General features: G+C 37.6%; 2 protein-coding genes across 2 annotated transcripts in view; both read right to left on the reverse strand.

Annotated features, from left to right (window-relative positions):
• Nucleotides 1-94: 94 nt before the first annotated feature.
• LOC111139962 (lysine-specific demethylase 5C-like) lies at nucleotides 95-5,234 on the reverse strand. The gene is made up of 6 exons (XM_022492356.1): nucleotides 4,691-5,234; nucleotides 3,497-3,574; nucleotides 2,364-2,486; nucleotides 1,940-2,110; nucleotides 928-1,062; nucleotides 95-163 (listed from the first exon to the last, which is right to left on the reverse strand). The coding sequence occupies exons 1-6, from the start codon at nucleotides 4,838-4,840 to the stop codon at nucleotides 95-97; spliced, it is 726 nt and encodes a 241-aa protein (XP_022348064.1). The 5' UTR covers nucleotides 4,841-5,234.
• Nucleotides 4,978-23,470, reverse strand: part of LOC111139963 (lysine-specific demethylase 5C-like) — a 46,628-nt gene continuing 28,135 nt past the window's right edge. The window contains exon 7 of the mRNA XM_022492357.1: nucleotides 4,978-5,118. Within this exon, the coding sequence (XP_022348065.1) occupies nucleotides 4,978-5,118 (141 nt within the window). The remainder of the gene's footprint in view (nucleotides 5,119-23,470) is intronic.

Raw genomic sequence — 23,470 nt, forward strand, 5'->3', positions numbered from 1 at the left:
AAAACCCCTGCCTGGATGGGGAGAGACTGCTCCTCTGAGGCTAGCCAATTCTCTGAAATACCAAAGAACCCAGCAAAGAGTTTGCATTTCATACTCAAACCAACCAATCGAGGGCCATACCTTCAGTTAGGCTTCGGCACAAGAGGACGTAATATTCCTCTGCCTTAATCATCCCAGGGCCAGGTACCAGGCAGGAAGGAAACAGGAATGTTCCAATAGATTAGAGTCCACCAAAACTGTTCAAACCAGCCAATCCTAAACCATTTCCCTACTGTGCCTCGCCCTTCCCTGGGAAACCCCAGTAAGGCCATGACCTAGGCTTTCCCCTTACCCTGTTCCTACAACCTGACCCATGCTTTTGCTTTGTACTATGGCCCTCTGTGGCAAGTCTCCTGAGTATAACTTTTTCCCAAGCTTCCCTTGTGGCTGACTATCCATCTTGTAAAAGAACACAGAACAAAACTAACAATTAAAAAAATAGACAACAATACAGAGTCTATGTGAATCAACCCAAGATTCAAGAAAACCCCTAAAACTGTATTAAAAAGAGGGGTGTCTGCATGGCTCAGTCAGTTAGGCCCTTGGTTTCAGTTCAAGTCCATGATCTCATGGATCGTGAGACTGAGAACCATGTCAGGCCCTTTATCTCTGTCCCTCCCCGCTAATATGGTTTTTCTCAAAGAAATAAATAATATCTTTTTTAAAAAAACTATATTAAAAGAATATGTTTTTAAAATGTGTAAAAACAAAACTACCAGAACAAAAATATTACAAACAATACCCATAAAAATAAAATAACTCATTCATTTTCAAATAAATCCATCTTGAACCAACTATACATGAAAAAAAAAAAAGAATGTGTTATAGATATGAACTGAACAAGTCCTAGATAAACTTTGAAGTTTTGGGGGAAAAAAAGGCACTCACATCAGGTTGTAGTCTTTTTGCCCGCCGACTATAGCTACTAAACTTGGAAGGCTGCACAGACTGTCTAAAGGGAATGCTGTGGGGTTTGTATTCCTTGTCTTTTTCCTCATTGTCAAATGGGTGAGTGTTACACTGCTGGGAACATGAGAAAACCTAAGATCAGGAATTCAGTCACATTCATAATCAGCAAATAATGAAATGATTCCTTTATCTTAAATCTCTAACAATGAAAGCTGTACTTCCTTCTTAATTACACAAATTTACCCTTTATATTTTCTGTGATAAAAGCACACATACAATGAGAATTCTTCTACATATTTGCTTATATATAAGCAGTAAAGCATAGTGGAGAACAGTCTTTGGAAACAACTACCAGGTTTGAACCTAGGCTTCTATTCTTACTTTGTTTGCCTTGTGCTGTTCCAATACCTTTGTCAGAAAAGTGGACAATATAAATATCAAATACAACAGAATTACACAGATTAAGTAAAATAGCCATTTATAAATATTCACATATACACAGTTTTACAAAATGCCCTGAAAATAAAACTTAAAAACGTTATTTTAGATACCCAGCCAAATTAGTTCCCACTCCTTGAGTTAAACCCAGTCTCAAAATATTATCCTTAAACTAACTCTCTTTTATCTGCACTACCCTTAAAAAGCTTAATAATTCCATAAGATAATTATTTTTATCACAGAGGATGCTTTTGTCTTATACTTTGATAGCCACTCCATAAAAATATCCTAGTAACCTTCAAGAGAGGAAGACAGAAAAAAAATCCTCCAATTCTCACATACCTGCTCTAGCATATCTAAAACTTCTTCAAAATATACTTCATACTTCTTTTCAAACTGAACAATATTTTCCAGAGCCAATTCCCAAAATTTCCATCAATGTACCTAAAGATTCTAAACCTTGACTGCTCAGGAAGAAGCTCAATCCAGAAAAAGGAAGACAAGAGTAGAAAGCAAAATCATATTAGGCCCCAAATCAGCTAAGAGCCCTCACCACAAGGTTGGCTCCGGACTGAAACATTTCATAGGGATAAATGATGCGCTCATAATGAGATCGTAGCAGGGAGCCAATATTTTTGCCTGGCGGATAGTTGAGTCGTTGGGCAACTCGGGCCCAACGACGGTCTTTGCAAATGGCTTCATAGCCACCTTCCTCCATCACAATCTGCAAGGATAAGAAAGGTGTAAATTAACTGTATGCAAACTAAGAGACCTAAACAACAGCAGTGAGGGTTAAATATGAGCACTGTGCACTCCCACCTATATCAATTGTTCCAAGGTGAAAAGATTTTGTAAAGAAATATGGGCAAGCTCTGTGTTGTGTCCTTTCCTGCTTAGAGACACAAAATTTCAACCACAGGGTTTCCTACCCAGGGGTTTTTACTTCTTTTTCCTCTTTAAAGCAGAAGTACTCTCACCTTACTAAGGCTGTAGAGATCCAAGATCCGCCGTTCCACATTGGGAATTTTTAATGAAGAACCTTGGATTTCCCAGAATTTTGCAATCTGATCCAAATAGTTCAGTTTTACTCTGGTCTGAGCCTGGGAAAGAGAGAGTCCTATGAGACTGGTTTACTCCTTAACTTGACTGTGGTCCAATGTGACTTGAATGAACAAGTATTGTTCCGTACATTTACAGTGCCCTACTAGGCTAGAATCTACATTTCACTATCTTACCACTAGTGTCTAACAAAGGCTCAACTAAGCTGATTCTTCAATCTAAAAAGAGAGCTCAAAGAGTGATGCCTCAAAGTCAAAATCTTTCATCCCTAAATCTAAAGCACCATCCTTAGGTTTAGTAAAGGAAAGGCTAAGCAAGACCATTTAGGCTTAATCTAATATCTTCCTTACAGCATGCTGTAGGCTATATACACTGAAAAAAATGAAGTATTTTTCTATGTTATGTCAAAAATTTCCATAATTTCTGAATTACCCTTCTCTTATGCTAAGTCATTTTGGAATTTCTAATTTTTAACTAAGGCCAAAACTCATAATAGCAAAAGAAAATACCACATCATTCATAAGCTTTCCATATTTAATACTACTAAGCTGAATATGCAGGCTATTGACTGCTTTAAAAAATAAAATTTGTCTTTCCTAATTACTCTGACCCATATCAAATACAATCCATCTTATTCAAGAACTTATATACTACCACCAGTCAAGTGGAAAATTTAGTTGACCATGTATCTGTCCTGAACTTTGCTCTTATGAAGAAATCAGGGAAATTCCACAATGATAAAATATGTTGGCACTGGCAGGAAAAAAATCTGTCTTCTTGCTATCCCTAATTTTAGCCCATTCTATGGCAGAAAAATATGTCATTCAATTCTGAAAAAAAAAAAAAAAAAAAAAAAAAACCTCTTCTTCATGTGCTGTCATTTTGCAGAAGACTTTATAAGAGATGAATATTCTGGGAAAAAATGGAACTGGTGTTAGAATCAAATATTATCTCCTTTAAAAACGTGTATGGTTAACTACAGTTATATAAGTATTAGTAAAGCATGATCAGAGCTCAAATTCCTGCATAATCGGATGACTTTCCATTTTACCTCCAGTTCATTTAGCCTCTGAATGCGAGGTGTGAATCTGAAGTTGTCAACTTCTACTGCAAAGGGAGGTTGCCAGTCCTAGAAGAATATAAAAGATCTTATTATGGCATAGCAAAGGATAAAGATGGCAAGAACTAGAACCATTTGTTTTCAGTATAATATTCCTCCCTTTTAAGACTTCTGGTTGCTATTTTTTGCTCCTAAATGTTCAAATGGTTGCCTCTTTAATATCAAGTAAATGAAAAAGAAAAACAGCAACAACAACAACAAAAAAAAAACACCTTTGAAATGCCTTGGTACGTGTCCTCCAACAAAACAAGGGGAAAAAACAAAACAAATCCTGAGAAAAGGCCTAAAAGATTAATTTGAAAGTAATGAAGCACACCTCAATGTGGACTCACTTGTTTGGGTTCTTACTAAAGTGAAGAAAAATGTAACATGGATCAGAAGTGATTTTGAAAGCTGGATCACTATTTATTCACACTCCCAACAGTGTTTTAAGAAGAGAATCATAATTCGTAGTAGTGAGAAAAATATGTACAAATAGAAGAAAGAAATGTTGTAGTCAGGTTAAGCATCTAACAAATGAGTGTGCAGTAAGAGGACATGCTGAATTTTCATTTCCGTCATTTAAAGTGATAGCCTAGACGCAGTTAAGTTTTCATTCTTAATTCAGGGACAGGTAACAGTTTCAGTTAGCAGTTTTGAGTAAAACAAATCCAGAAGAGAGACCTGTCCGTGAAAACCAAATTAAATAGAAGGAAGATTTCACAACCGCCCGCATTCTTACCTGAGTTTCTTACAACACGAGACCAAAGGCCCAGGGGTTAATAAGAAAATCTATATAATTCTTTTTTTCTGCTTTCAGTTACATATCAAGACTTGTAAGTACATTTGAACGTTTTTCAATGTAAATATAAAAAACATAAATGTTATTGTATTAGAAATGCGTGTGTTGTAGCACAGCATACAACCAACTTCAAATTCTATCTTATTTTCTTTGTAAAATAAATGTTTATAACCCCACGAGGTTCGACGGTTGGAAACCACCTCTCTGATTCCACCGTATCATGGTTATTTACAAAACAAGAAATTATACATGCATACAGTATTTAACACCAAGAACTAACGAATTAAGGCCTTGTAGTACTATAGTTTCCAATCCGATTTCCAAATTTTGTTTTAAAGCCTTACCGTTGGTGGACGGATCTTGCAAATACCCGACTTTTCTGCAATGGGCCTGATTTTCGCGATGTAGCCCAGCGGGTCTCGGAATTCGGCCCACGTAGGTTCGAACACTGGGCACTCTGGCGGCGGTAGGAAGTCGTCAGACCCGGGATCCATCCCGTGTTCAGATGCTAATTTGAAAAATGGTTTCCTCTTTCTTCGGTGGCATATGAATCCTTTGTCGCCGAAACCTGGGCCCTAGAGGGCCTTTATTTTCCTTTAACTTTTACCGTTCTTTTAATTCATGCGATTGCTCACGACTCTTCAGTTCTACAACCACCATCTTGACCCTGCAGCTTTTCCGGTTGCTTTACACTTCGTGTCGCTCCGCGGATGGATTCTTCAGGCGCTAAAGCATTTCGAAAACGGAGCTGTTCTATGTGGGCTAATAAAAGCTAGAGACACATAATGGAGTTCACTAAAACAAAACAAGCGCCATAAACCAGGCATTCCAGTAACATTAAACAGTTCTTCAACGGAAGAGGAGAGCACAATCACTAATAAAACCGCCGGATCTTTTTTTTTTTTTTTAAACACAACTGCGCATGTTACTCCTGCGCAGTAGACAGAAGATCGTACAAATCCTGTGACTGGTCAATCATTTACTTGTTTTTTATACAGAAAATTCCACATTTAGGAAACTTGCAAGCCCAGTCCGTTCCGTTCCTGTACCCTTCCAATCCACGACGACGTGACCACTCATCCCATAGCCCTTGAAACAGTCTCCAGAAATTTACTGGCTTTTCAGTTACTCACCTGGCTTTATCGTAACAGAGTTACAACTCTTTTACAATCCTAGAACTATTTGTAAAATACGAATTGTTTTTATTCGTGTACACTATCTCACTAATATACGCAGTTGGCATGCATACATTTTCTTACTGCATTTGTACGAACTAAAGATCTCATTCATTTATATCTAAACAGTGGGAGGGGCACTAAAAGCTTTTATAAAAAATGTCAAGTAAATGCATCCCCTAAAAATTAGAAACAATTCGATAAAAAACTAAGTGCATTACTACAAAGACCTACTCAAATAATTACGTAGTCCGTTTTGCAATTCCTAACTATCCATACAATCAAATAAAAGAACCGGGCTAGGAAAATAAGAAACAAAAAATCAAAAACCTAGTTGCCTTGTGGAAGAGCAGTCCCCTTATTGAACATACACAAACACTATGACAGCTACCAAACAAAACGTACCAAATACTAAAGTATCAAATAGAAATAAAATACCTGGTCCTATTTCTCAGAGAAATACCATATTCGTAAAAAAGAGTAAATTGTTGTGATCACAACCCCCAGGAAACTCTAATTTGGAATGACTAGGCAAACTACACCTTATTCCTTGTTATTACTACGTTGGTCTCTAAAAAGATGGAATCACTGCCCTGGTTATTTCTCAAATTACAATTAATTGTGAAGTGTTATCTCAAAAGCTGTTAGAGTTAGCTATGTACAATTTTTTTTCCCAATGTCTTACTTCTATGTTTATATGAGAAATTTGCTATAATTTCTTGTCTTCCAATTACTAAGATTAAGTTTTACACTGTGAAATATATTTTGCAGTATCTTCTTAATCTATGCGTTTGAAGGATTGCAAAGTAAGGAAGTACCCATTTGTTCCTTAAAATTTACTGTTGGGGTGGAGGAGGGAATTTACTCTTGGGAGCGCATGGGTGGCTCAGTGGGTTAAGCCTCTGCCTGTGGCTCAGGTCATGGTCTCAGGGTCCTGGGATCCCCGTTCTAGGTTCAGGGTCCCGGGAACCAGCCCTGCATTTGGCTCTCTGCTCAGTTGGTGGGAGCCTGCTTCCCCCCCTCTCTTCTCTGCCTGCCTCTCTGCCTACTTGTGATCTCTCTCTCTCTCTCTCTCTCTTTCTCTCTCTCAAATAAATAAATAAATAAAATCTTAAAAAAAAAAAAGTTACCCTTGAGTACCTGATGGCTCAGTAGTTAAGCTTCTGCCTTTGGCTCAGCTCAATGGGCTCTGCTCAGTGAGGACTCAGCTTCTCCCTCTCACTCTTCCTCTGTTCTCTCTCTCTAATAAATGGTAAGATTTTAATTAATTAATTAATTAATTAATAATTACTCTAAAAAATTAACTGTTATGCCCCATTTTGACAGTGGAAGAGAAATTTTTGCTTTTAGGTTTCTTGATGTGACTGAAATACTGTTTCATTTAACACTATTCTTGGTTATTTCTTTTTTCCAAAAGCTTATCCACTTGACCTAGGTTATCAGCACTATTAATTTATTAGGTTAAGTATATTATGTTTAAATGTTTATTTCATCATTTTCATCTTGTTTTTACCTTCTAGCATTTCATGTACATTTTTCTTTTATATTTCATAAAATCAGATTTGCCATGGATTACCTTATACTATTAATCTTTCATAGGCTTAGTTCTACTTCCCCCCCATAATCCTAGAATCACTTTTTATTAAACAGGTTTATTGAGATAGAATTCACAAAACATAATATTCTCATAATATTCTCCATCTTAAAGTATACAATTTTGTTTATTTACACAGTTGTTTAACTCTGACCACTGTCAAATTCCAGAACATTTTATTACTTCAGCAAGAAGCCCCATATACATAGGCAGTCACATCCCACTCCCTCACAAGCACTAATCAATTTTCTGTTACTATAGATTTCAATATTGGATATTTCCTAAAAATGGAATCATGAAGTATGTACCTGGCTTTTTCCTTTGTGTCTGGCTTCCTTACTTTCGCATAATGGTTTAAGATTCACCCATGTTGTAATATTTTTCAAAATTCCACAAGATTGGCTATGTTAAGCATTTGTAAGTGAATGTAAACATTTCATTTGAGGTGTGCAAATCATAATTTTATATTTAATGACAGGATAATATTCCATTGTATAAATATACCACATTTTTTTTATTCTTCAGTTTGTGAACATTTGAGTTGTTTCTACTTTTAACTATGAGTAATGTTACTATAAACATTTGTTTACAGATTTTTTACATGTGTATGTTTTATAATTGCTGGGTTATTTGGTAATTCTGTGTTTAAACTTCTCAGAAACTGCCAGTCTATTCTCCAAATTAACTCTATGAACCTAATTCACACCAGATGTGTAAAACATTCTGATTTTCACTTCTTTACAACACAATTGTTGTCTTACTGGTATGTTCATATGTTCATCTTACTGTTAATGTAGTATCTCATGCACTTTTGATTTGCATTTTCTGAATTACTAAAAATTATGAAAAATTTCATGTGCTTGTTGACCATTTGTAAGTCTTCTTTAGAGAAATATTTTTTCAAGCTGTTTGCTCATTTTAAAATTGGATTGTTTGCCTTTTTGTTGTTTAGTGGTGTTTTTTTTAAATAATCTAAATATTTTCTGCTGTAAGAGTATGAGTGATCTAGGGGCGCCTGGGTGGCTCAGTGTCTTAAGCCTCTGCCTTCCGCTTAAGTCATGGTCTGGAATTGAGTCCTACATGGGGCTCTCTGCTCAGTGGGGAGCCTGCTTCCCTCTCTCTTTGTCTGTCTCTCTGCCTACTTGTGATCTCTGTCAAATAAATAAATAAAATGTTTAAAAAAGAAAAGAGTGGGACACCTGGGTGACTCAGTTGGTTAAGCTGCTGCCTTCGACTCAGGTCATGATCCTAGCATCCTGGGATCGAGTCCCACGTCGGGCTCCTTGCTCAGCAGGAGCCTGCTTCTCCCTCTGCCTCTGCCTGCCACTCTGTCTGCCTGTGCTCACTCTGACAAATAAATAAATAAAATCTTAAAAAAAAAAAAAAGGAGTATGAGTGATCTACAAAAAGACAAAAAACAAAAAGCTTTTTCCAATTCTGTTGTCTTTTTGCCTCTCCAGTCATGGCCTTTGAAGTATAAATGTTTAATGTGATTACTGTCTGCTGTATTTTGTTTTTGTCACTTGGATTCTCAGTGATTTAAAAGGGAGAGGCTTTACTAACCCAGAGTCACATATATTCCCTTGTACTCTCTTCTGAAAGTTTTATAATTTCAGATTTTACATGAGAAGTCACCTTTATGTGTACTGTATTTTAGTGGCCCAACTGTATACCTTTTTGTGTGGGTATCCAGTTGTGACAACACAATTTCATGAAGATATAATTATGTCTTGATGGGTCTTGGCACCTTTGATGAAAGTTGATTTGCCTTCCATACATTTTTTCCCCAAATTAGTAATTCTATTTCATTAATTTATATGTGTATCCTAATACCAATACTACATTGTTTTGGTCACTGTAGTTTTGTTGTATGTTTTTAATCGGGAAAAGGGAGTTTTTCTTTTTTATTTTTTTCATTGCTTTTTTTAAAAGATTTTTATTTATTTTATTTGTCAGAGAGAGAGAGCATGCACAAGCAGGGAAGAGGCAGACAGAGGAAGAAGCAGGCTCCCCAGCGAGCGAAGGGCCTGATACAGGGCTTGATCCCCGGACCCTGGGATCATGACCAACTTAACCAACTGAGCCACTCAGGCATCCCAGGAAAGGTGAGTTTTTCAGTATTCATTTAGCTATTGTATGTCTATTGCATTTCCATATGAATTTTTTTATCAACTTGTATATTTTTCCAAAGAAGTCAGCTAAAGTTTAGATAGGAAATGTGTTGAATCTGTAGAGAAGTTTTGGGCATATTGCCCTTTTAACAATATTAAAGTTTTCTAATTCATGAGCAAAGGATGTCTTCTGATTTACTTAGACCTTCTTTAGTTTGTTTCAAAAAAGTTTTGTAATTTTAGGGGCTCTTAAGTGGCTTAGCCATTAAGCTTCTTCCTTCAGCTCCAGTCATGATCCCAAGGTCCTAGGATCAAGCCCCGCGTTGGGCTCCTGCTCACTGGAGAGCCTACTTCTCCTTCTCCCACTCCCCCTGCTTGTGTTCTCTCTCTCTCTCCCTGTCAAATAAGTAAAAATTTTTAAAAGATTTATCATTTTAAATGTACACATTTTATACTTCTTTTATTAATTTATTCCACATCATTTTATTTTATATGCTATTGTTAGTGGAATTTAAAACATTTCATTTTTTTATTGTTTATTGCTAGTGTATGGTAATTGATTTTCTGTGGGCACCTGGGTAGCTCAGTTGTTAAGCGTCTGCCTTCTGCTCAGGTCATGATTCCAGGTCCTGGGATCAAGTCCTGCATCAGGCTCCTTGCTCAGTAAAAAGCCTGCTTCTCCCTCTTGCTCTGCCTACTTGTGCTCTCTCTCTATCTCTCTGTCAAATGAACAAATAAAATCTTTAAAAAAAAAAAAAAAGGAAGAAGAAGAAGAAATATAATTGATTTTTCTGTATTGATCTTGTGCCTTGCTAGCTTCAGTTAGTGTCATACTAAATTCAGTTATTCTAATAATGTGTTTTCTTTTAAGATTTTACTTATTTATTTATTTGACAGAGATCACAAGTAGGCAGAGAGGCAGGCGGGGAGATGGGGGAAACGGCTCCCCACTCAACATAGAGCCCCATGTGGGACTCAATCCCAGGACCCTGAGACCATGACCCGAGCTGAAGGCAGAGGCTTAACCCTCTGAGCTACCCAGGTGCCCCTGTTTTGTTTTGTTTAGTTTTGTGGATATTGTCATCCGTTTACAAGAACAACCTTAAAGACAAGGTAAGTGATAACAGCCAGCAAAACAGAATTTATTCAGGAATATCAGAGGAAATTGCAATTTGGGAACGACCAAACTCTGGTGAACCGTAGCCAAGTCCAGAGGATGAACAAAAAGAACATCCTACTATACACAGAAAAGGAGGAAGCTGAGAGAGCTTGTTCAGAACAAAAGGTTTTTGGAGGAAAACCAGAGTTTGATGTGGTGACAGCTTCTTTGATTGCAGACAACTAAAGTGGTGAAGGCTTCTAATTGACTGTTAATGGCCTTCATCCATTTAATCCAATGCCCAGCCCAACTCCCCCCAGCAACCCTCAGGTTATTCTCTAGTGTTAGGAGTCCACTTTATCATTTGTCTCTCTTTTTAGTTATTTCCCCCTACTTCATCTATTTTGTTTCTTAAATTCCACATATGACTGAAATCATATAGTATTTGTCTTTCTCTGAGTAACTATTTTTGTTGAGCAAAGTACTCTCTGGCTTTATCCACATCATTGCAAATGGCAAGATTTCATTCTTTTTTATACTTAAGTAATATTCCATACAAAGAACATTACATCTTCTTTATCCATTCATCCGTATGTGGACACTGAGCTGCTTCTATAATTAGGCTATCATCAATAATGCTGCTATAAACATTGAGGTACAGGTATCCATTTGAATTCATATTTCTATATCCCTTGGGTAAGTAGTCATTCAATTGCTGGGTCATAGGGTAGCTCTATTTTCAACTTTTTGAGGAACCTCCATGCTGTTTTCCAGAGTGGCTGCACCAGCTTGCATTCCCACCAACAGTGTAGGAGGGTTCCCCTTTCTGCACATCCTCTCCAACACATGTTGTTTACTCTTTTGTTAATTTTGTCCATTCTAACTGGTGTAAGGTGGTATCTCACTGTGGTTTTGATTTGTATTTCCCTGATGTCAAGTGATGTGGAGTATCTTCTTATGTGTCTGTTGGCCATCTGGATGTCTTATTTGCAGAAATGTCCATTCATGTCTTTTGCCCATTTCTTGATTGGATTACTTGTTTTTGGGGTGTTGAGTTTAATAAGTTCTTTATAGGTCTTAGATACCAGCACTTTATCTAATATGTCATTTGCAAATATCTTCTCCGGTTCCATAGGTTCTCTTTTAGTTTTCTCAACTATTGCCTTTGTTGTGCATAAACTTTTTATCTTGATGAAGTCCCAGCAGTTCATTTTTGCTTTTGTTTCCACTGCCTTTAGAGATGTGTCTAGCAAGAAGTTGCTGTGACCAAGATAGAAGAGGTTGCTGCCTGTACACCCCTATAGGATTTTGATGGATTCATGTTTCACATTTCAGTCTTTCATCCCTTTGAATTTGTTTTTGTGTGTAGTAGGTAAGTGGTCCAGTTATTACTTCCTATTTCTTAAGGAGTATTATATTTTTTTTGTATAATATATCTCACCTATGGTCTATCTACAAACACAGGGAAGATATTATTAGAAAGTGATTTCTATTAAAATCAAAATTAAGATACTATTTAAAAATATTATGTGACATATAATCTTAGCAAAAACTAAAAAAAAAAATCTTAGTAAAAACTAAAAGAAAAATAATGCTGCTAACTGGAGCTATTAACAAGAAGATTCTGTTCTTACCACTTCCTTTTTGCAGCTATAAACCGCTTTAGCAAAGTTGCAGGATATAAAATCAATGACTAATAACAGTTGTGTTTTTATGCCATTGACATAAACAATCTGAATATAAAATTAAGAAAATAATTTAATTTCTGGCATTTCTATACACTAACGATCACATAGCAGAAAGAGAAATTAAGAAACAACCCCATTTTCAGTTGCATCAAAGGGAATAAAATAGCAGGAATAAACTTAACCAAAGAGGTGTAAGACCTATACGTTGAAATCTGTAAAACACTGATAAAAGAAATTGAAGATGACACAAAGAAAAATATTCCATGTTCATGGATTGGGAGAATAAATGTTAAAATGCCTAAGCTACCTCAGGGAAATACAAATCAAAACCACAGTGAGATACCACCTCACACCAGTCAGAATGGACAAAATTAACAAGTCAGGAAATGACAGATGCTGGTGAGGATGCAGAGAAAGGGGAACCCTCCTACACTGTTGGTGGAAATGCAAGCTTGTGTAGCCACTCTGGAAAACATCATAGAGGTTCCTCAAAAAGTTGAAAATAGAGTTACCCTACGACCCAGCAATCGCACTATTGGATATTTACCGTAAGATACAAATGTAGTGATCCAAAGGGGCATGTGCACCCCAATGTTTATAGCAGCAATGTCCACCATAGCCAAACTATGGAAAGAACCTAGATGTCCATCAGCAGATGAATGGATAAAGAAGATGTGGTGTATATACACAATGGAATACTATGCAGCCATCAAAAGATATAACATCTTGCTATTTGCAACAACATGGATGGAAGTGAGTATTATAGTATTATGCTTAGAGGTATTATGCTGAGTGAAATAAGTCAATCAGAGAAAGACAATTATCATATGATCTCTCTGATATGAGGAATTAGAGAGGCAGTGCAGGGGCATTATGGGGAGGTAGGTGGGGAGAAAAATGAAACAAGATAGGATCAGGAGGGAGGCAAACCATAAGAGACTCTTAATCTCAGGAAAGAAACTGAGGGTTGCTGGGGACTGGGGGTTTAGGGATAGGATGACTGAGTGATGGACACTGAGGAGGGTGTGTGCTATGGTGAGTGATGTGAAGTGTGTAAGCCTGATGATTCACAGATCTGTACCCCTGGGGCAAATAACACAGTATATGTTTAAAAATAATGCTACTTAGAGCAACCTAAATACTTAATGAAATTACTATCAAAATACCGCCAGCATTTTCACAAACTAGATAAAAAGTTCTAAAATTTGAATTGAATACAATAGTTGCTAAATAGCCAGAGAAATATTAAGCAAGATGAACAATGCTGGAGGTATAATCTCAGATATTAAGATATAGCAGAAAGTAGTGACTAAAGTAGTACGGTACTGGCACAAAAATAGACATAGATCAATGCAACAGAATACATAGCCTAGCAATAAACCTACAATTATATGGCCAATTAATCTGTGTCAAAGGAGGTAAAAAAAAATGCAACGGGAAAACGATAGTCTTTCCAAGAAATAGTGTTAGGAAAACTGGACAGCTACATGCAAAAGAATGAACCTGGACCACTTTTTTTGTTTTTTGTTTGTTTGTTTGTTTGTTTGTTTTTACAATATATAAAATATAGGGGTGCCTGGGTGGCTCAGTCAGGTAAGCATCTACATTTGGCTCAGGTCATGATCTCAAAGTCCTGGAATCTAGCCCCGAGTCTCACTCCCTGTTCCGTCTCCCTCTGCCTGCCACTCCTCCTGCTTCTGCTGTCTCTCTCTGTCTGTGTCAAATAAACAAACAAACAAACAAATAAACTCTTTAGTATATGTCTACATATCTATATTACATACTCAAAATGGGTTAAATAGCTAAATGTGAGGGGCACCTGGGTGGCTCAGTTGGTAAAGTGTCTGCCTTTAGCTCAGGTTATGATGCTGGAATTCTCATAGTGATCCTCACATCAGGCTTCCTGCTCAATGGGGAGTTTGCCTCTTCCTTTACCCCTCCCCCCTTGGGCTTGCTTGCTCTCTCTTTCATTAAGTCAATCAATCAATCAAAAAAAAAAAAAAAAAGACTTAAATGTGAGACCTGTAACCATAAAACCCTTAAAAGAAAACATAGCTTCCCTATATTATGCACCAATTCTAGTTATAAGTAAATATCCAAAAAAATTCAAAATATTCCAAAAAATAATCAAACACAAGTTTCACATAAATGTTTAAAAAGCATCAGTATCCATAATGGTTATAAGATAGAAACAATGCAATTTTCCACTAACATAATATATTAATGGATTTTTAAAAGTGTGGTGGAATATTATTAACCATAATATATATTAACTATATATATAAAATATTATATAACCATAAAATGAAGTCATGATACATGTTACAACACTAATAAATGTCAAAAACATTAAGTGAAAGAAGTCAGACACAAATTGTCACATACTGTATAATTCTTTGTATGTGAATATGTACATTTCCAGAATATGTAAATTTTTTGAAACAGAAAGCAGATGAGTGTTTTCAGGAATGAGAAGTAAAGAATAGGAAGATTGCTTAATGCGTTGTGTGTCTTTTTAGAAGATAATAAAGAAGTGTTTGGAAATAGATGTGCACAACATAGTGAACATTCAAAATGCCACTGTTTTGAACACTTTAAAATAGTTGATTTCACTCATGAGTGGAATTGAAGAAACAAAATGTATGAGTAAGGGGAGAAAGAACAACAAAAAGAGAAAAGAAGGAGAAATAGAGAAACTGAGAGAGACGAGAAAGACAAACCAAGAAACAGACTCTTAACTATAGAACTATAGAGAACAAACTGATAGCTACCCGAGGGGAGCTGGGTGGGGAATGGGTGAGACAGGTGATGGGGATTGAGGAGTGCTTTTGTGATGAGCACCAGGTAGTGTATAGAAGTGCTGAAACACTATATTATACACTGAAACACTAATATAATATTGTATGCTAACTGGAATTTAAATGAAAACTAAAAAGTAAAATGACTGATGATTTGTTCCATGAATTTCATTTAACAAAAAGAGTAATAGTGTTTTGTTCTCTGTCAAAAATATTTTAGCCACTTCAAAATTACATTGTTTTATTTTTTTATTTTTTTTTTAAGATTTTATTTATTTATTTGACAGACAGAAATCACAAGTAGGCAGAGAGGCAGGCAGAGAGAGGAGGGAAGCAGGCTCCCCGTTGAGCAGATAGCCAGACGTGGGGCTCGATCCCAGGACCCTGGGATCACGACCTGAGCCGAAGGCAGAGGCTTTAACCCACTGAGCCACCCAGGTGCCCCAAAATTACATTGTTTTAAATTCATTTTTATATAACTTGGTTTGCTCTTTATTTTCCAAAGAAATTGAATTTTAATCTTAAAGTATAAAATACAATTTTGTGATATATGAGTTGAATAATAGCTGTGGAGACCTATTTCATTTTACATGAAAAGAAGCTTCAAGGTTTGCTTGTAAATGGTCTAGGCAATGGCAACTTTTCTTCTCCTTTGTGTTCTACAGAAAGGAAAAGAGGGCTTGTGTGTATCAAAGTCTCCTAGGGTAGGCACCAATACTATATTAATTGTCTTAAACATTAAGAAAGCACTCGTGAAGGGCGCCTGGGGGGCTCAGTGGGTTAGTGGCTACTTTTGGCTCAGGTCATGATCCTGGAGTTCCAGGATGGAGTCTCACATCAGGGCTCCCTGTTCGGCAGGAAGTCTGCTTCTCTCTCTGACCTCTCCCCTCTCATGTTCTCTCTCTCATTTTCTCTCTCTCTCTCAAAGAAAATAAAAACTTAAAAAAATAAAGAACATATGAAGCATTTTAAATGTTTGTTTAAATTAATAGGAAATTATATGGATTTTTTAAAAAAACACATAAATGCTTTTATTTTTAAATGTGCTTGAAAACATGTTTAACAGTAGAGAAAGGTATATAACCAGCTCCTGAGACCCAGAGTTAGGTCAGAAAAATAATAATTCAGTTTAAGTCTATGAAGTCAACAGAATGATATCTCAGAAACAGAGAGGCTTAGGTTAGCATTTTCTTTTTTTTTTTTTTAAAGATTTTATTTATTTATTTGACAGAGAGAAATCACAAGTAGGCAGAGAGGCAGGCAGAGAGAGGAGGAAGCAGGCTTCCCGTTGAACAGAGAGCCCGATGCGGGGCTCGATCCCAGGACCCTGAGATCATGACCCGAGCCGAAGGCAGAGGCTTTAACCCACTGAGCCACCCAGGCCCCCCAGGTTAGCATTTTCTTTATGATAGTCATAAAATGACCTAGATATTTTATTTTATTCTTTTTCTTCATCATCCTTTTCATCTATTCTCTTCTTTATTATGGACAGTAAAAGAAGCCCATTTGTGTTATGGATTTTCTTTTAAATTTATAAACTGTAGCATGGAAAAGAGACCCAGATAAAGTAGATGGTAATATTAATTATTTATATGTAGTTCCTTGGGTAATAGGAACAAAAGAAGATTTTGAATGCTAAGAACTGTTTAATTCTGAGAAAACAAAAATGATAAATTGTAAGTCCATAAAAGATTCTTTTTTGGGTAATCAATTTTAAATGGACATTTCACTAATTCAGTGGAAAAAAATTTACTTTTTCAAGGGAAAGAAACTTCTTGAGTATCATGAAATAAGTTTATAGAAGTTATATACAAAACTAATTGTAATAAAAGCTCTATGAAGTTTTAGGGTATATAAAAATGAATGAAATTATTTATTAATTAAATATTTAAGTATTTAAGTAACTATAATTATAGAAAGAAAAGGACAATGAAAGGAAAATTGTGGGGCACCTGGTTGGCTCAGTGGGTTAAGCCTCTGCCTTCAGCTCAGATCATGATCTCAGGGTCTTGGGATTGAGCCCCATATCAGGCTCTCTGCTCAGCGGGGACCCTGCTTCCCCCCACTCTCTCTGCCTGCTTCTATGCCTGCTTGTGATCTCTCTCTCTCTGTCAAATAAAAAAAAAAAGAGAGAAAGAAAGGAGGGGCGCCTGGGTGGCTCAGTGGATTAAGCCACTGCCTTCAGCTTGGGTCATGATCCCAGGGTCCTGGCATTGGGCTCTCTGCTCTGTGGGGAGCCTGCTTCCTCCTCTCTCTCTGCCTGCCTCTCGCCGACTTGTGATCTCTGTCTGTCAAATAAATAAATAAAATAAATCTTAAAAAAAAAAAAAAGAAGGAAGGAAAATTGGTAGAGAGAATGACAAAGGAAAATACTATTTTCATCTAGTACACGCTTGCTGGAGGTATAGCAATACAATAGGATTTGAAGACAGAATAAATATTGGAATATTTAACAAACCCTATGACATCAGGACACGATTTATTCATGTTTATAACTACAGAGTTTTTGTTTTTCTTTTTCATTTCATTTTCATTTCATAGAGAGAGAGAGAGACATTGAGAGCGGGAACACAAGTAGGGCAGTGGGAGAGGGAGAAGCAGGCTTCCCGCCAAGGAGGAAGCCTCTTGTGGGGCTCAACCCCAGGACCCTAGAATCATGACCTGAACCGAAAGCAGAGGCTTAACTGACTGAGCCAGCCAGGTGCCCCATAATTAGTTTTTATCAGGATGCTAAATTATATGACCAGTTATAAAAAAACAAATGAGCAAAACTTTTACTGTCTGATTTTCCTTTTTAAAATGTAAAAATTTGGGTGCCTGAGTGAGCCTCCTGAGCCTTTGCAGGATTAGAAGCAGCAGAGCTCAAATGGGGCACAAAAAGGCCTGGCTTATAGGTGCTCCAATGGGAGCAGACAGCCAGCTGTGATGGCATGGTCGAGGCTTCCCAGGGATGCCAGAAGAATGGGTGGGGCTTAAGACCTGCACTATTCCCAGGCATAGGTGTGTGGAAACCCACTGTGGACAGTGAGACTAGGTGCTAGCCTTGTGTTCTCTGTGTAGCTATAAAGTGGAAAGTGCCACTCTGTACTGTGACCACTTCCGTGAGTTGAGTCCAACCAAAGATAGAAGTGAGGAGAGAGGAAAGTGGTGGTCTGCCCACGGGAGTCCCTAAAAATTTGACTTTGGAAACTTCATCTTGGGTATAAGAAAAAACAAAGCAAATGGCATTGAACGAACAAAAAAGCAAATGGCATTGAACGAACAAATGAATGAATACTAAATAATAAATCAAAATAAATAAATAAGGACCCAAACACAAAACTGCTCAGACTCAGGCAACATGTGAATACAGAGTTCTTACAGAAACAGGGGACAAAGTGTGCTTGACTGGTCTTCCCAGAGGGCTCACTCAAGAGTGGAGAGCTGGGAATTTTCAGCCCTGGGACAAGGAGAGGGGAAGCAGAGCCTGCTTCATCCCACCCATCATTGCTGAAAAACTTTAGGAAGGAAACCAGCTCATTGCTGAAAAACTTTAGGAAGGAAACCAGCGCCACCTGCTAGAGTCTGGAAATTCACAAGAAAGTCCTGCATCCCCATGCCCTGGACAAGCCTTTCCCCTAGGGCAAGTCCAGCAGGCAATCCACACCACAGGCACCTTTCCCAGGAGACCAGCACACACCACTGCTCCTACCAAGTTTCTTGAGCAGAAAGAACTGCGATGCTTCAGCTCTAGGGGAGAAAGTGTATCCAGTATCCTTTCTACTTGACGTCTTTGTTGGTTTGTGATTTTTTCTTCAGTTATTCTGTGGTCCTTTCAATTCCTTCTCGATTCCTGGTATATTTTTATCTCTACTTTATACATAATCACTTTCTTAGTTTTAGTTCTGTTTTATTGTGCTTTTTTTTTCTTCAATTATTTTTGTGTATTCTCTTCAGTTTTGATGGTCATGGGACTTTCCTTTATACATATAGGTACGTAAGTTTCAGAATTGTTTCATCAAGTTGTATTTATTTTCCTTTGCTCTTAATCATACTATCTAGATTCTTCAGAAAAGCAGGGCAGAATGCATTCAGGTTCTACTTTTGTTCTTGTTGTTTTGTTGTAGTGGTAGGGGTGTCTGGTGCTTCTGTTGTTTTCCTGTTTGTTTGTTTTGCTTTTCTTTTCTGTTCTCCTCTCTTGTTTTCAGGACAACAGGACTCTATGGAGAAATTCACCTGAAAAGAAAGGACAGTAAGTTGTCCTCACAGCAAGGGATTCAGTCAATATGGATAGAAGTCAGATGTCTGAAATAGAATTTGAAACCATAAGCATAGTCACTGGGCTTGCAAAAAAATAAGAAAACAACTAACTAATTAACTAAATCAACAAAAAACCCTACAAAACCCCTCATTCTAGAGACCAAAACACTCCACTGTAGTTTGGCCAGAATGGAACATGCTCGATCTGAGAGGCAATACCAAGTGGAGAGGATCAAACTAAGGACAGGCAAAGAAGCTTCTATCAGTATTGTAGAAGAGAAAATATGGGAGAATAGGAAACTGCAAAGAGCAACAGAACTCTACTAGATCATAAAAGCCGTCTTAGGGAATTTGGTCATCACTTTAAGGAAATGAAGATTCCTATTGTAGGAGATCCCGAAGAAGATGAGCATGGAAAGAGTACAGAAGAGTTATCGGAAGAAGTGATAGCTGAGAATTTCCCTAATACCAGGAAAAACACGAGCACTGGAGTCCATGAAGCACAGACAATGCCCCTTCAGTCCACAAAAATAGGGCAGTCTCACAACCAATCAGACAGAAACTTACCAGTGACAGGGAGAAAGAGAACAGACTGCAGAAAGAAAGTAGCTGGGGAGAACAGGTCCTGAACTAACAAAGTAGACACAGAATGCTTACAGCAGACCTGTCCACGGACACCTGGTAGGCTGGGAAAGGACTGATATTTTATATTCAGTGTTCTAAATGGGAAACTTCTCTACCAAGGACCCTTGATCCAGCAAAACTGTCATTCTGAAGAGGTCCAGAATTGCCAATACAAAGGAATTTGGGAACACTAAGGCAGCTCTGCAATAAATAGTAAAGGGGACCCATGGAGAGCAAGAAGACACCAAAAGTTCCAAAGTCCAGAAAGCAATAGAGACAATCTACAGACACCAAGACCTTATAGGTTATATATACAATGGCACTGAAATCATGTCTGGTCATCATTACTCTAAATGTAAATGGACAGAATGCTCCAGTCAAGAGAAAGGCACACCACACCACACCACACCAAATCACACCAAATGGCAATGCAACAAGACCCATGGAGAGCTGTCATGCAAAAGCCTCATGTCTGGCCCCAAGAACCTCCTCATGGACAGAGACAGGGTGGAGAAGCATTTGTCATGCCAATAAACATCTAAAGGAAGGTAGGGTAGCCACACTTCTCTGAGACCAAAGAGATGTTGAGCCTCCGTCCATGAGAAGACATGAAGAAGGACACTATATCCTATGAATGGGGCCTACCCAATAAGAAGGTCTAACAAGTGTACATATTCATGCTCCTGTGATGATGGGAGCAGCCACGTAGAACAAGCAATTAATTACCACCTTAAAGCTACCCATTCATGACAAGCCAATAATCCTAGTAGGAGATGTGAACAACCCACTCCCAGCCAAGGGCAGATCGTCGAAGGAGAAGATGAACAAGGAAACAAGGAAACATGCTGGACCAGGTGGCCTTCACACATCTATTCAGTGCATTTCTGACTAAAAGAGCAGAAAACGCTTTCAGTTCCAGTTCCAGACAAGCCAGTGGCTCAGCTGGTCAAGTGCCTGACTCAATTTTGGCTCAGGCCTTGATTACAAGGTCATGAGATGGAGCCCCTCATTGGGCTCTAAGTTCAGCAGGTGTCTGCTTGAGATTCTCTGCTCTTGCTCTGCCCCTCCCCCTGCTCACCCATACTCTCTTTCTCTCTCTTGCTCTCTCTCAAATAAATAAATCTAAAAAAACAAACGAAAGAACAAAACAAAACAAAACAAAAAACCAGCGGGTCAAAGAAAAAAATAAATCACAAGTGAAATTAGGAAAAAACCTTGAGTAAAATGAAAATGAATATAAGAAAGCAAAATTACAAAAGCAGTTAAAACAGTTCTCAGAGGGAAATTAGAAACACATATCAAAGGAAAATATTTCAAAAAGTAATCATTTAAACCCTAAATGGAGAAAGTATAAGAATTTTTTTTTTTCTTAAAGACTATTTATAGGACACTTGTGTGGTTCAGTCAGTTAATCCGATTCCTTTGGCTCAGATCAGGATCTCAGGGTCCTGGGATCAAGCCTTGCATCATGTTCCCTGCTCACCAAGGATCCCACTCTCCCTCTGCCTGCCACTTCCCCTGCTTGTGCAACCCTTTCTGTCAAATAAACAAAGTCTTGGGGCGCCTGGGTGGCTCAGTGGGTTAAGCCTCTGCTTTCAGCTCAGGTCATGATCCCAGGGTCCTGGGATCGAGTCCCGTGTCGGCCTCTCTGCTCACAGGGAGCCTGCTTTCCCCCTTCTCTCTCTGCCTGACTCTCTGTCTGTCAAATAAATAAATAAAATCTTTAAAAAAAAATAAACAAAGTCTTTAACAAAAAAATAAAGATTTTATTGGAGAGAGAGCAGAGGGGAAGGGAGAAACAGAGGAGAGTGAGAAGCAGGCTTCCCGCTGAGCAGGAAGCCCGACTCAGAAATAGATCCCAAGACCCTGGGATCATGACCTGAGCTGAAGGCAGATGCTTAAACAACTGAGCCATCCAGGTGCCCCTAGAGCAATCTTTCCTAAACTAACTGTTTAAACTGTAAAGTACTACAAAAAGTAGAGCAAGAAAACTCTATGCAAGAAAGAAAAAAAAAAATTACTGCACAGACAAATGTAATAGAGAACAGAAAGAGAATTAACAAACCAAAAGTTCATGCTTTGAAAAAACTGGAAAAAAATTAGCAAAAAAAAAAAAAAAAAAAAAAAAAAAAGTCAGAAAACTACCTAGAAAAAAAAAGTCAAATTACTTAAATCAACAATGAAGGTAGGGATATTACTACTAAACCTATATAAGAAAAAAAAAAGTTAACACCATGGATAATTAAAAACCAGCAATCTACATAAGTAGACAAAATGAACACATCTTTAGAAATACACAAAATATTAAGTCATGAAGAGTATCTTCATACCTATAACAAGTATAAAATAGTTAATTCATCACACACACAAATTCCCCCACCAAAAAAGCTCAGAACAAGAAGAATTTGGGGCAACTGGGTGGCTCAGTGGGTTAAGCTTCTGCCTTCGGCTCAGGTAATGATCTCAGGGTCCTGGGATTAGGCCCACATCAGGCTATTTTGTGGGGAATCTGTTTCTCCCTCTGCTCCTCTCTTTCTTTGTTCTCTCTCAAATAAAATCTTTAAAAAAAAAAAAAAAGGCTTCATTAGTGAAATTTAACATTAAGGAAGAATGAGTATCAACCACTGAAGTCTTCTGGAAACACAGTACTTCCTCTTTTATGAAGCAGCATTATCTGATATCAAAGCCAGAGAAAGACATTACAGACTAATTACAAAAAATTAGACTATATTCCTGATGAATGTTGATACAATATCCTTAATATTAGCAAACCTAATGAAGTAGCATACTGAAAGGACTATAAAGGATGATGTATAATTGTCCTTGTAATATACCAAATTAACAGGATAAAGTACAAAGTATCATTATCATCTCAACTGATTCAGAAAAACACCAGACATAATTCAGTACCCTTTTATGCTCAAAACAACAAACCAGGAATACATGAATTACCTCACCATAATAAAGAACATATATAAAAAGTTCATTGCTAACTTCGTACTTAATGGGGAAACTTGAAAACTAAGTTCAGGATCAAATAGAGATTGCGGTGAATAAGCCAATCACACACAAAACCAAATACTGTACAAATCTAGCTCTGAGATAAAGTGAAGTCCTCTTCTACAAAAAGTAGAGAGGTGGTTATCAGGGAACTGGTGGGAGTGAGGAAAGGGGAGTGGTTTAATGGGTACATATCTTCAGAATTTACAAGATGAAACAATTGTGGAGATCTGTTTTACAACAGTATGAATATATATATATATATGTATATATATATTTTTTTTTTTAAGATTTTATTTATTTATTTGACAGATATCACAAGGAGGCTGAGAGGCAGGCAGAGAGAGAGGAGGAAGCAGGCTCCCTGCTTAGCAGAGAGCCCGATGCGGGGCTTGATCCCAGGACCCTGGGATCATGACCTGTGCCGAAGGCAGAGGCTTAACCCACTGAGCCACCCAGGAGCCCCAATAGTATGAATATATTTAACCTAGTATATTTTACACTTAAAAGTGGTTAAGATAAGTTTTTTTAACTTTTAAGATTTTTATTTATTTGACAGACAAAATATCACAAGTAGGCAGAGAGGCAGGCAAAGAGAGAGGGAGAAGCAGGCTCCCCGCCAAGTTCCGAGCTCGAAGCAGGGCTCGATCCCAGCATCCCAAGATCATGACTGGAGTCAAAGGCAGAGGCCCAACCCAGTGAGCCACCCAAGCACCTGAGTTTTGTTTTGTTTTTTACTATGACACAACAACACATTGTTGAGTCCAATGCAATTTTGATATAATAGGTATAGAGT

Source organism: Enhydra lutris, unplaced genomic scaffold, assembly GCF_002288905.1.
Source record: "Enhydra lutris kenyoni isolate GAN:26980312 unplaced genomic scaffold, ASM228890v2 scaffoldscaffold130, whole genome shotgun sequence".
Taxonomy (NCBI): Eukaryota; Metazoa; Chordata; class Mammalia; order Carnivora; family Mustelidae; genus Enhydra; species Enhydra lutris.

Bases quoted from the DNA above. Each gene is read 5' to 3' on its own strand.
- LOC111139962 (XM_022492356.1), bottom strand. From the start codon at position 4,840: ATGGATCCCGGGTCTGACGACTTCCTACCGCCGCCAGAGTGCCCAGTG. The intron at 2,487-3,496 runs GTAAAATGGAAA...TCTCTTTCCCAG, and splicing joins AGAGGCTAAATGAACTGGAG to GCTCAGACCAGAGTAAAACT. The intron at 164-927 runs GTGAGTGCCTTT...GGGATGATTAAG, and splicing joins CAAAAAGACTACAACCTGAT to GCAGAGGAATATTACGTCCT.